Source organism: Mobula hypostoma, chromosome 25 (genome assembly GCF_963921235.1).
Source record: "Mobula hypostoma chromosome 25, sMobHyp1.1, whole genome shotgun sequence".
Lineage (NCBI taxonomy): Eukaryota > Metazoa > Chordata > Chondrichthyes > Myliobatiformes > Myliobatidae > Mobula > Mobula hypostoma.
In genome coordinates, this window is record NC_086121.1 from 19,796,390 (window position 1) to 19,810,661 (window position 14,272).

Here is a 14,272-nt window from a genome sequence, read left to right on the forward strand (position 1 = left end):
ATTCGTATTTGGAATGTGGGAGGAAAGTGCAGGAACACAGGGAGAATGTACCAATGCCCTGTACACAGCAGCAGAAACTGAACCCCAATCATGCTCGCCGGCACCGTACAGCATTAAGCTAACCACTATGCTGACATGCTTCTCTCATTAGACTCGGCCTCCTCATAAATAGCATGGAAATACGAGATCCTCTCAGCATGCCACACCCCAACTAACTGAATAACCAGATGAATCTAGTCTAATGCACAAAGAATTACCATTTGGGTCAAGTGCCAGGCAGCACAGCAAATGCACAGACTCAATCCTAAATCTCACTCAGGGCAGGATCAGGGCCACACCTCAGCATCCCATCTCAAACCACCTGGCAAAATCAGAGTAAGTGGGTAGAGTAAAATACCAAAATTAAAGACAAATTCTTTTTTATTTCCATATTTTCCGATCAGGACCTTCCCATTTACATTAAATCTGTCAGTAATTCTGTGGCTGAAGTACTCAAATCCTTACCCACAGTCTTTCTCTGAAAGCATTTCTCCATCTTATTACAACACAGCTTTTTATGAATTTACATTATTATGCACACATTAATTTAAAATGCCAAGGTCGTCCTCTTATTCTCTCAGAAACATCTTTTTGCACTTCTGTAAAACCTTCATTTTCAGTGAAATATTTCACCAAAATGGATTTGCCTGATGAAATAGCTCACTAACCACTCCACCTCATCTGCACCAGCATACAGTCCTTCACAGCAGGATCCACTAATTAGATTTTCATTCACAGGAAGCTAGTTCCAGAATTTTAACTGCAGGAAATGAATCTCAAACAAATAAAACACAGCTTCATTGTGAAAGTATTTGTGCCCTCTTCACCTTCACTTACTGCTCTCACTCTTCAAGTTTTAAACAATAGAAAAAAAAATTGAGGAATTTGTTGTCAGTACAGGGTTGTACGTAGTTAAGACGCTGTACTAAAACCATTAATAAAGTGGACTCTGGTTAACTGGGCTATCGGTTAAACGGTGCAGCCGCTTATTTGGGACAACCCTTAAAGAACTAAACCAAATTGAGAAAATAGCCAGGATTACGTTCATTTATTTGGGACACTAGGCCACTTAATTGGGGCAGGAAATTGTTGTTGAACAGTTTCTAACTAGCATCGGACATGTGCACTTGTGTGGCCATTAGACACTACACCATATTTAGAGTGAACAGTTTTTAAATAGCATCAGTTGAGTATGCTTATGTTCAAAAAGCAGTGACCTTTATCACTGAACATTGGTGAGAAATAAGTAGTAAGACAATTCAGAACTGTTTTGCTCATGGTGGTTTCATGCATTTAGTCTTGGAGATGCCAGAAATGGCAGTAGTGAAAATGAAACAACTTTAGTACTTCAACAAGTTAGGAACCACAAGGAATTTGAAGGTATTGACAATCATCTTGAATGTTACAATGAGAATGAAGATTCGGAAGATGCAATCGTCGATAGCATTGTATGAAGGCAGTCCATCATCTACACTAGGTGTCTGCACTGATTTTGCTCATTTACAGTAAATCAAAAGGATGTGCAGCATACATGGCATTTATGAATTCCATCGAAAACTATTAGGAGCTAATAACACAGTTTTACAGTACTGTAGTAGCATTGATAGTGTTCTCATTTGTTCTGTATTTCATTTAAATACACAATTTGTTACACAGTTAAATTGCAGTTTGTCTTTTTTATACCTTTTCAACTATTCCCATGAAACTTTGGTTAATTAGAGGCAGATACACTAGTGAAGTTTATGAGACCACTAGACAGGTATATGGAGGAATTTAAGGTGGGGCTTATATGGGAGGCAGGGTTTGAGGGTCGGCACAACATTGTGGGCTGAAGGGCCTGTACTATTCTATGTTCTATGTTCAATGTGTCCCAATTAACCAGAATTCACTGTATTTGCGTAAACATCAATGACAGCCAGCCTTACCACATCACCACCTTTTGACCTTTCTATCGTCTCTGGGTTGTCATCTAGTACTCGATGACCAGGAATGCCTTCCAATACACAGTGGGAAAATTAAAGCTGAACCCTTCAGCCTGTCGTACATTGTTTATTATCATACCATCAACTCTGTCCTCTCCATAGCAACTGCCTGGGACTAAACCAGACTGTTTACAACTTGCATCATATTTGACACCAAAGTGAGCCACAGACCATCGACTCATCCTGTCAATTATTTCCACCTCTGCAGTATCATCCAATTGTACCACTGCCTCAACTCATCTCCTACAGTAACTCCCAATCATGCCAATTTTAAAACCCCTATATTGACTACCTTGTTTTAACTACCTGAACATCCTCCAGGCTAGCTTTATCCGTTCTACTTTATGTAAAACTGGAGATTATCCAAACTCCCATAGACCACATCCTTAGTTGTTTCAGATCCCGGTCTTTCATCGCTTCCATGCTCACCATCACACTGTCTCCAAGTAAGTAATACCTCAGTGTTTACTGTATATTCTCACTTTCGAATCCCATCAGTTTACCTCTTTCTAATTTTATTGCATTCAAACTCTATACCTACTAAGATATCTGCATTCTTATTCTGACCTCATAACCACTGCAGATTTCAACTACACTGATATGAGTGACCGTGATATCAGCTACCAAGTCACCGAGCTCTAAAATTCACTAAGCTCCTTCAGTTTGGGAAGTGACAAATGACTGAAACTGATAGAATCTGATAGGAGAGAGCATAGAGCAACCTTAAGCACAAATGATTTTCTAGCATGTGTTACTCATTAATTTGAGGCAAAACATAACTAAGATGTATTTAAATGGATAATTCCCATATTTGAAGTATTTTACGGCATTTATCTGGCCAACCGTCCGCTCATTAATATGTGATCCGGCCCACAGAGGCAAAAAGGTTGCCAACCCCGGCATAGAATAACACGAGGGAGAAAGGGACAGAAACCAGTGGGAAGAGGGTGTGGGTGATGGGCAGATGTTGGGGTTTGAGACTAGCAAGAAGATAGGGTGATGAGGCCTTGTGGATTGGGGGAGAGAGAAGAGAGAAAAGGATCAGAGGACTCCTCTTCTACCAGTCCTTTATCACTTCCACTATCACCTCCCAGCTTCAGACACCATTCCCACTCTCCCTCTACCCTTCATTCGCTTTTGCTCCACCCCTTCCCTCTACTTTTTGTTTTAAATATACCAGCTACCTTTCTTCTATCTTTCAGTCCAAATGAAGGGTCTCGACCTGAAACATAACAAGAGAAATCCAAGCTACACATACAAAACGCTGATGGAACTCAGCAGACCAGGCAGTATTCATGGAAAAGAGCACAGTCGATATTTCGGGCCGAGACCCTTCAGCACGACCTGAAACATTGTTCATTTTCACCACGGATGCTGCCTGATCTGCTGAATTCTCCTCCAATGCTTTGTGTGCTGTTCCAGATAATAGCATCTGTGGACTCTAGTGTCATTAGTACAGCTGAATCAGCAAGTCCACCAATACTCTCATTGCCTGACTGCACCGTAAGAACAAGTGCCAGAGAAAATCTACAACACTCAGTACCATCGTCTGTATTATTCTCCAATAATTAGCCAGTGTTATTGAAAATACAATGGACAGGCACTGCTTCCATGAGGTTAACACATTCCTTCATACAGTGATTTTAACGTATTAATAAATCAGATGCCACAGACCAGAGAATTATTCTCAAGATAACATATACACAACAAAGATACTCAGGCTACACAGCCAACGAGTGTTAAAAAGAAGACAACAGAGAACCAAAACAGTTTTCCAACAAAATCATGGCATTACCTACAGACGTGATCTCTTAATAGCCATAAGAATACCAATATTCACCAACTAGTTTCTCACTTGAAAGTAGCTGTTTAATCAAAGAAGTGAGTATTGCAACCAGTGTGATATGTGGCACTACCTATTGTATAATGTTCTAAATTAAAGTTCCCATGCAGCCCCAATGGAAACAGGATCTACATGTGGCATCACATTATGGTCCACATTGCTATCCTTCCACATCATATGTAATTCATTGTTACAGATGCCTCCCTGAGTGCTGCAAATTGAGTTTATACAGTATATTATTAAGTTCATTGCCAAATTAATTGTCAAGTTCGCTGATGACATTACAGTGATGGGGTTCATCACCAACCATAATGAGACAGCCTACAGGGTGGAGATGGAAGAGATCAAGGCCTGGTGCCTGGCAAATAACCTCTTCCTTAGTGTCAACAAGACAAAGGAGATGGCTATCGACTTCAAGAGAACTCTCACCACTCACATCTTCCTTTACGTGGGCAGCACAGCAGTGGAAACTGCAAGTAGTTTCAAACTCATGGGAGAGCACATCTCAAATAACCTCTTATGATCCCCGAACACATCCTGAGTCAGGAAAACTCCCTAATGCCTCTACTTTCTGAGAGAGCTGGACTTTGCACAAACATACTCATGGCATCGTAACAAGCTGTGTCACTGTTTGGTATGGAAACTGCACTGTGGTGGACGGGAAGGCACTACAACGGGATGTCAAGTCTGCTCAATGCATCACTGACACCAAACAGTCATTTTCAAATAGATATTTGAGACCAGGTTATTAAATCTTAAAACTGTATTGAACTTTTAATGTACTCTGATTTATAGTATCATAGTCATAGTCATACTTTATTGATCCCGGGGGAAATTGGTTTTCATTACAGTTGCACCATAAATAATTAAATAGTAATAAAATCATAAATAGTTAAATTGTAATAAGTAAATTATGCCAGGAAATAAGTCCAGGACCAGCCTATTGGCTCAGGGTGTCTGACCCTCCAAGGGAGGAGTTGTAAAGTTTGATGGCCTTAGGCAGGAATGACTTCCTATGACGCTCTGTGTTGCATCTCGGTGGAATGAGTCTCTGGCTGAATGTACTCCTGTACCCATCCAGTACATTATGTAGTGGATGGGAGACATTGACCAAGATGGCTTGCAACTTGGACAGCATCCTCTTTTCAGACACCACAGTCAGAGTGTCCAGTTCCATCCCCACACCATCACTGGCCTTATGAATGAGTCTGTTGATTCTGTTGGTGTCTGCTACCCTCAGCCTGCTGCCCCAGCATACAACAGCAATCATGATCGCACTGGCCACCACATACTCATAGAGCATCCTCAGCATCGTCCGGCAGACGTTAAAGGACCTCAGTCTCCTCAGGAAATAGAGATGGCTCTGACCCTTCTTGTAGACAGCCTCAGTGCTCTTTGACCAGTCCAGTTTATTGTCAATTCGTATCCCCAGGTATTTGTAATCTTTCACCAAGTTCACACTGACCCCCTGGATGGAAACAGGGTTCGCCGGTGCCTGAGCTATCCTCAGGTCTACCACCAGCTCCTTAGTCTTTCTCACACTAAGCTGCAGATAATTTTGCTCACACCATGTGACAAAGTTTCCTACCACAGCGCTGTACTCAACCTCATCTCCCTTGCTGATGCATCCAACTATGGCAGTCATCAGAAAACTTCTGAAGATGACAAGTCTCTGTGCAGTAGTTGAAGTCTGAGGTGTAAATGGTGAAGAGAAAGGGAGACAAGACAGTCCCCTGTGGAGCCCCAGTGCTGCTGATCACTCTGTCGGACACACATTTGAAGGGGTTCTTTAAAAGGTACAAGGTCAGGAAGGGTTAAAGAGAACTCCAGATTCATAAATTTGGCAGGTCAGCACCACCACAAATGCTGGGAATTATATTTGGGATGACTTAAGACAGAAACTAAGAATCAGCTAACTCAAGGGTTTATAGAAATGAAGGGGATTTACAGAGATAGGAAGGAATTATTACTGGTCTCAGTCTCTCAGTGTTTAGCGACAGCAGGACTGCACTCAGACTAAGGCTGACAGTGAAACCTGGAAGAAGTACACCACTGCCCACAATTTGAGAGCCAACTAGCAGTAAAGACAGATGCTGATGATAAATTTAAACAGTGCTTCGATGCATGAGAATGGATGTTGGTCTATTAAGGAAAAGGATATCAAAAGATCAAGAGAATTTGAGTTTCTAGGCTCCATTCATGTCTCTTCTTTCACTAATCTGAAAAGTATATCCATTTCTTTCCTCCTTCCTTCCTAATTTGCTTATCTAGCTTCTCTTTAATACACCCATTTGTAAGGGCTCTCATTCAAGAGGCTGTAGTTTTAGTCCCAGTGATCTGTCTTGTAGTTCTTCCTCAACTAAATATAAATGAAACAAAATATTATCTGGGCATTACTACTCTTGCTGTTTGTGAGAAATGGCCATCTGTAAATTGGCAAACACACCGAATACGTTTTATGAGTATTACATTGGCTGCAATAGCCGTCTGGTGGTGTAGTGACATCCGCACCGGAGTGGTCCCAGGTTTGAATACGGCCCGTTCCTTGGACGCTTTCCATCCGTACTGGGTTGAGCATTCAGCTAGCAACTCAGCCTCGTAAAAAACAGACAAAAAATGCTGAAGAAATGGCCAGGTTGCTGCCCTGTGTGCCACAAGGCACGGAAAGGGACAATAAACAACAAAATTGGCTGCAAAGTTCCTGTGGCTTTGAACGGTGTTAGCTAAATGCAAGTCTTGTTGTAACTACTGCACATAGTGGCGACTCCTCAGGTGAAGACACTTCTACCTTCCCAATTAAATTTATTAGAGATTGTCTAATATTTATGACCTAATTTACATTTCACTAACGCACTTGTGTCTTTATCACATCTTCCCTATCCAAGCCATTCTGTAAATCAGGAGAAAAGATGGTAGCAACAAGAAAACGCAAGATTTTTGTTTTATTTAAGAGGTTTTGTGAGAGTGTGTGGCTGTGTGAGTGCATCTATGTGACAAGTGATTGTGAATTCAATTGTAGTGATGGCCTGTGGAACTCACTACAGGTTAAAGCCATTCAGTTATTGTATCCAATAACCTAGACAGTCTATGCGCTGCACTATCCCATTACGCTGCCAGTCAGAATGATATAATAGAGAAACAGGCCATTTGACTCACTGGATCTGTGCCAACCATCGAACACCTATCTCACATTTATTCCATTACTGATTCCATATACCTGTAGATGTTGGGAAGCCATACAGCCAGTCACACCTTCCTGAAAGCAAGGTTATACAGCTTCCCAACCTAAAGTTCATCCATTCCGTCTTGTACGACTTTCTACTTACCATGAGATTATACATAATATGCTAACATGAATCTTCAGTCCATGGCACCACATTACAGCCAAACTCATGTACTTTTATTTTGGAATAACTTTAGGATGCACCTTGTTAAAAGCTGTCTCAAAATCCAAAGAACCACATCCACCTGTTCCCCATTATCAACTCTGCCAATTATAGTCTCAAAGAAACAACTCTAGTAGATTTGAAATAAACAACACCCCTCTCAGGCACCCATACCAATTCTGCCATTTTATGTCTAAAAGTCCTATTCATCATCATCATGCGCCGTGTTGTATGACGTGGGTGAGCACGGCCTCCATGACCATGATTGTCCTTGCCAATTTTTTTCTACAGAAATGGTTTGCCATTTCCTTCTTTTGGGCAGTGTCTTTACAAGATGGGTGATCCCAGCCATTGTCAATATCCCAGAGATCGTCTGTCTGGTGTCAGTGGTCGCAGAACCAGGACTGTGATATGCACCAGCTGCTCATACAACCATCCGCCACCTGCTCCCATGGCTTCACATGACCATGATCTGGGTTGGGGGGGGGGGAGTTGCTAATCAGGTGCTACACCTTGCCCAAGGGTGACCTGCAGGTAGCAGAGGGAAGGAGCACCTTGCACCTCCTTTGCAGAGACGCACAAGTCCTATTATCATTTCCTAAGCAACAATTCCAGCATTGCTGTGGATCACCTTTGCAAAATACTACACTCAGACATGCTAGAAGAAAAATCCTGGTCCAAGGGGAAACAGGTAGTAATAATCATGGACCAGTAGGAAATCTTCCCTCTTAAATTCAACTCCATTATAGTTCAGATGAAATATATTCCAACTTTGATAGTTACTGACTCACTTTTACCTCATGCCCCCAGTTTCTGAACCTTTGCCACAGAGATCAATTTCCTGGATCTGCTGTGTCAATTGAAGAATGTTAAAAGGCTAATTTTTTTGTAGTCTATGAAATAAATAACAGAAATGAACAGGCAGAAAAATGTGGTGTGTACATTGACTTTCCATTTGAGCAGCATGGTCAATTCCAATTTCCAGCCTCAAGGCAACATGGCGAGACCTTTAAGTGGCACAGGAAGATTTGTTAAAATGCACCAGATACAAAGTACATCAGTTACATCGACAGGCAAGGGAAACTAGGATTGTTTTTCTTACAGTAGGAAAAGACACATTTATTCTTTTCCCAGGGAAGCATACCACAAAATGGCTTGGTAGAAGTACAATAACTCAACAATATTATCCAGACACAAGACCATCAATCTGGAGACACAAGATTGAGATGCACTGTGGCACTTGGGGAAATTTAAATCGAAGTAGTCAGATTTGGATTTAAAAGATAGACTCAGAAAGTGACAAATAAATTACAGAGTTGTTGTAAAAAATCATCTGGTTCACTATTCCCCCAAGGGAAATAATTCTGCCCAATCTGCTCTGTACTTGATTGCAAACTTTCAGAATGGAAGTACACTTCTCAAGCATAGCATGCTCCTTACAACTTGCTTTAAAAAAGGATCAATTGTTTCTAATGGCAGAAAACAGTAAGTATCAGAGGCAACATGTAGCCTGCACATAGATTCAAGAAAGTAAAGAAAAATGTTGCACATTATCATGCCATTGGGACCCCAGAGCAACACATGGAATGCACTTTTGTAAAGTAGTTTCATTGCTATTCATGAACATTTGGGAGCCAGTTTAAAAGAAAGTTTTAGTCCATACACAGAAGAACCCTCACAATGATATTTTCACTCAGTCTGTAAAATGCACTTTAATACATTTTCATGTATAAATTAGTCATGTACATGAATATTTTACTGCATAACACTGCTATAAGAGTCAGACTAATTTTAAATATAAAAAAGGTGTTGCCATTGGTTCCATTCCTGCTTATCCACAAGGACACCCATGTTGAAAGAATGCCCCGAAATCTACAGGAGAGAAGTTTCTAGATGATTTTGCATGTGCGTAGACCTCTCAAAATCAAAACCACCCTGCCTACTTTGACAAGTAACGATCAACAAGCAGTTAGAAATGTAAAACAATCCAAATTAAAGATAGCAAAGTTACATTTCTGGGAAGAAAACTAAAAGGAAAAGTAAAAGGAAAGGCACTAAGGGTTGTGGGAGAAATAGAAAACTGTGGTTCAAGTAGAACACTAAAAATTGAGAATTCTGTGTACATAAATGGGCTGGAAAAGTGGGACTCTCAGTAAAGACGCAGTGATGATTTTACATAATATGCTGCCCATGACACTATTAGAATAATGTGAAGTTCTGGGATCACATAATATGAAGGACATTGAAATTCTGGTCATCACACACTGTAAGGTATAATTTAGTACACAGTATTTTCCAAAGTCAACTGGTGTGAATTTTAGTCCCACTTCATAGACTTTGACCAACTTCTGTTGCTGAATTAAAATCAGTAGAGATAAATTATGCGCTGCGTGCAAACTGGCGTAATGTTTCCAACTTTATCACAGGGATCCCATTTCAAAAGCACTTCAGTGCCCACTCCAAAGCTCTGCAGGTAGTCAGCTGTCAAATGTATGTCTTTCCTCCTCCTTTAAGGACACCAGATTATGCCAGAAATGATGTTAAGAAGAGATCACTAAGATTCCTTAAGCAAAAAAGACCAAAATATGATATCATATTTGTAAGTAGGATGCCGTGCACAATTCTGATTTGATGGGGACAGACGTGAGAAGCACAGAGGAACATCTGAAGAAATTTCTGAAATGCCCTGTTTACTGCCGCTGCTACTGTGCGATCGAGAATCTCCAGAGGGAAGGTCCCAAAATCCCCAGCTTTGCCTGCTGCTGGCGACCGAGGCTAGGGTCGAAGCGTTCGGCAGAGATGGTGCTCAGTACTCGGTGTCAGAGGGCTGATTGGAGCTCGAAATTTTCGGACGACTCAGAGTCGGACTGTGGTCGGGCATGGTAGGTAGAGTTTTCTTTCTTCTCCCGTCTGCGTGAGATGTGGGACTTTCGAGAGACTTTGAGCTTTTTTACTGTGCCTATGGCCTGTTCTTCATCAAGTTATGGTATTGTTGCACTGTTGTAACTATATGTTATAATTATGTGGTTTTTGTTAGTTTTTCAGTCTTGATCTGTCCTGTGTTTCTGTGATATCACACCGGAGGAATATTGTATCATTTCTTAATGCATGCATTATTAAACGACAATAAAAGAGGACTGCGTGTCCTCATAATCTAAAAAAAAGCACACTTAACAGTGTTCGACATTTGTGTAAAGTGCTCATAAGATGCACTCCTTGGACTTGCAGACACTACTTCAAAAGTTACGAACAAGGAAAATCCTTTCACCCCAAGTGTTGTAATGTGGAGTATTTTGCCACAGAAGTTAGCAATCACAAGGGAAAATATTAGATACCAAGAGTAAGAGACACAAAACAATAGGGATATTTATGGAATTTTACCCCTCCATTAAAAGATTATAGAAACACAGAATCAAAGAAAACCTACAGCAGAATACAGGCCCTTTGGCTCACAATGCTGTCCCGAATATGTACTTACTTTAGAAATTACCTAGGGTTACCCATAGCCCTCTATTTTTCTAAGCTCCATGTACCTATCCAGGAGTCTCTTAAAAGACCCTATCATATCCGCCTCCACCATCGTTGCTGACAGCCTATTCCATGCACTCACCACTCTCTGCATAAAAAATTACCCCTGACATCTCCTCTGTAAATACACCCAAGCACCTTAAAACTGTGCCCTCTCGCGTTAGCCATTTCAGCCCTGGGGAAAAAGCCTCTGACTATCCACACGGTTATAGCTTAGCTGTGATCTAACCTCATGTATAAAAAATAATATTACAGAACCACAGGCCAGTGGCTTATTGACCCTCACCAGCTCTCTATGAAACAAATCCATCCAGTTCTATTTCTTGGTTCTGTCCCCGATACTTTTCCCCTTAAAAGATCTATTCAATTCTCTTTTAAAAGGCATGATTGAAACTGCATCCATCGCTTTATAGGCAGTGAAATCTGGATCATCGTTCCCAGACAACTGGGAAAGTGCTTCGTCAGGTCAGCATTGGTTTCATTGGCGAACATTTGAAATCTGTGCCGCCGCCTTCTCAGTCATTCCACCATTATTCACCTTGCATTTACCCTTGAAGGTTTTGAATATTTTTACTTAATTCATTCTGAAACTTCTTAGTTCCAGTAACAACACTCCAAGTTTCTCTAATCTAACCACATAATTGAAATCCCGAATTCCCAGGGCTATTTATTTCCTTATTGAGATACAGTGTGGAACAGGCCCTTCCGGCCCTTCGAGCTGTGTCGGCCAGAAACCCTGATTAGCTCTAGCCTAATCACTGGACAATCAATGACCAATCAGCCTACTAACTTGTACGCCTTTGGACTGTGGGAGGAAACCCACTCATTCCATGGTGAGGATGTATAGACTCCTTACAGACCAACATCAGAATTGAACTACGAACACCAACTCCCTGAGCAGTAATAGCGTTGAACTAACTGCGACGTGGCACCCAATCTACTTAATCTTTTCTGCCTGCACTTTCAGATCCTTCCAAAAATGCAGTGACCCAGAACTGCATTCATTGTAATGGTTAAGGAGATGCTTACTTTTGAACATTAATAAAGCACCAAGATTTTGTATGTTAATAAAATCTTCCACTACCTGTCCCTCTCACTTTCAAAAATCTGTGCACCAAGATGTCTCCCACCTCTCCCCCACCCCCAGAATCTCTTTAGAATTGTATCTTTGTTTTACTGAAATTTGGAACTTCCTAGCCAATTATTAGCCATATTCTTTTATACCCTGCTTAACAATCATCTACCAACTTGAAACCCATTTCAGAAGGTCAATCCAAACTTTCAACACCCTTTGTATGTACAAGTATTTCTAACCACTCATGAAAGGTCTGGCCATAATTTTTAAATGTTTGTGCCCCAGTTCTAGATTTCACACACACACACACACACACACATATATATATGTAGTTTTCTTCTATGTATCAGATCCCCCTTTCATTTCGATAATGATAATCTCTGAACATAATAGATTTCATGGAGTACAATCTTAGTTTGCATAGTATGTCCCTGTATGACTCTGATCAAATTAGGCTGCAAAGGTCAACCCTGCACATTCTTCCCAAAGTACAGAGTCCAGTATTGCTCTCGGTTCTCCTGCTGAGGTCCAAGCAGGAGTTTTGAAACAGTGGGCGAAATGGTCTCCCTTGGCCGCACCAGCCTCTGCAGCTGCAGACCCCACGGTTCTTATGTAAACAAGCGATCAGCTATCACGGCCATAATCCGATACCAGGGGAGCAATAAATGAGAGGGGTAATGATTTAGGAAGAGCTACTGAAGGATGATTATTTTCTGGAAACCACGGGCAAGGTGCTTTACCAACTAACTGGCCAGCAGCGTCAACTCAAGCCCCGATCGGTGCTCAGCCCGTAACGAGCGGGCGGACAAACCACAGCCCCTTTCCAGCAGCAGCCCGCAGCCGCCCCGCCTCAAACCCCCCACCCACGCCGCCCCGCCCCGCCCCCCAGCCCGAGTCTCTAACCCACGGCAGCCTCGCTCACCCTGGCCGCAAGCGCCGGCCTTCCGCGGCCCCCACCCCGGCGACAGCAGTGACCGGCGGGCCCCGAGTGTGCCGCGGAACCCGGGAGAGCGGCCGGCTGCCGCGGGGCTCGGGCTCGCAACTCACCCGAAGTCAAGGTCCATGGACTTAAAGAAGAATTTGAAGCTGCTGGTCGGCCTGTTATTGAGGACCTGCTTGAAGTGACCGAGAGTGACCAGGTCCGGCGGCACCGCCACTTTCACCAAGTACGGCGTCTCCTCCTCGTCCATGTGGTAAATTATCTTGGTCTCCGCCATCGGGGATCGGAACCGTGACGGGTGGCAAAACCCCACTCCCGGCCGCACTCCCTCAGTCCTACCGGCTCATGGATGTGGGAGAAACGAGACCTGTCAAACTCGACAGCGCGGCCTGGTGGACAGCATCCCGCCGCCTGCGTGCCAGCCCGGGTCAGCTCCGCCCGCCGGACCAGCTCCACCCACCACAGTAACCCCGCCCACCGGGCCAGCTCCACCCACCGGACCAGCTCCACCCACCACAGTAACCCCGCCCACCGGACCAGCTCCACCCACCACAGTAACCCCGCCCACCGGGCCAGCTCCGCCCACCACAGTAACCCCGCCCACCGGGCCAGCTCCGCCCGCCGGACCAGCTCCACCCACCACAGTAACCCCGCCCACCGGGCCAGCTCCCCCCACCGGACCAGCTCCACCCACCACAGTAACCCCGCCCACCGGACCAGCTCCACCCACCACAGTAACCCCGCCCGCCGGGCCAGCTCCGCCCACCACAGTAACCCCGCCCACCGGGCCAGCTCCACCCACCACAGTAACCCGCCCGCTGGGCCAGCTCCACCCACCACAGTAACCCCGCCCACCGGACCAGCTCCACCCACCACAGTAACCCTGCCCACCGGAACAGCTCCACCCACCACAGTAACCCCGCCCACCGGGCCAGCTCCACCCACCACAGTAACCCGCCCGCCGGGCCAGCTCCGCCCACCACAGTAACCCCGCCCACCGGGCCAGCTCCACCCACCACAGTAACCCGCCCGCTGGGCCAGCTCCACCCACCACAGTAACCCCGCCCACCGGACCAGCTCCACCCACCACAGTAACCCCGCCCACCGGACCAGCTCCACCCACCACAGTAACCCCGCCCACTGGATCAGCTCCACCCACCACAGTAACCCCACCCGCCGGGCCAGCTCCACCCACCACAGTAACCCCACCCGCCGGGCCAGCTCCACCCACCACAGTAACCCTGCCCACCGGAACAGCTCCACCCACCACAGTAACCCCGCCCGCCGGGCCAGCTCCGCCCACCACAGTAACCCCGCCCGCCGGGCCAGCTCCACCCACCACAGTAACCTCGCCCACCGGACCAGCTCCGCCCACCACAGTAACCCCGCCCGCCGGGCCAGCTCCGCCCACCACAGTAACCCCGCCCGCCGGGCCAGCTCCACCCACCACAGTAACCTCGCCCACCGGACCAGCTCCGC

At 44.6% G+C, this 14,272-nt stretch overlaps 1 protein-coding gene across 3 annotated transcripts in view; it reads right to left on the reverse strand.

Moving 5' to 3' along the window:
- LOC134337882 (segment polarity protein dishevelled homolog DVL-1-like) overlaps nucleotides 1–13,200 on the reverse strand; it is a 171,036-nt gene extending 157,836 nt beyond the window's left edge. The window contains exon 1 of one of the 3 annotated variants that reach the window (XM_063033197.1): nucleotides 12,901–13,200. In XM_063033197.1, the coding sequence (XP_062889267.1) occupies nucleotides 12,901–13,070 (170 nt within the window). In that variant the 5' untranslated portion in view covers nucleotides 13,071–13,200. The remainder of the gene's footprint in view (nucleotides 1–12,900) is intronic. The other 2 variants (XM_063033195.1, XM_063033196.1) reach the window with 2 other exon arrangements.
- Nucleotides 13,201–14,272: the final 1,072 nt, after the last annotated feature.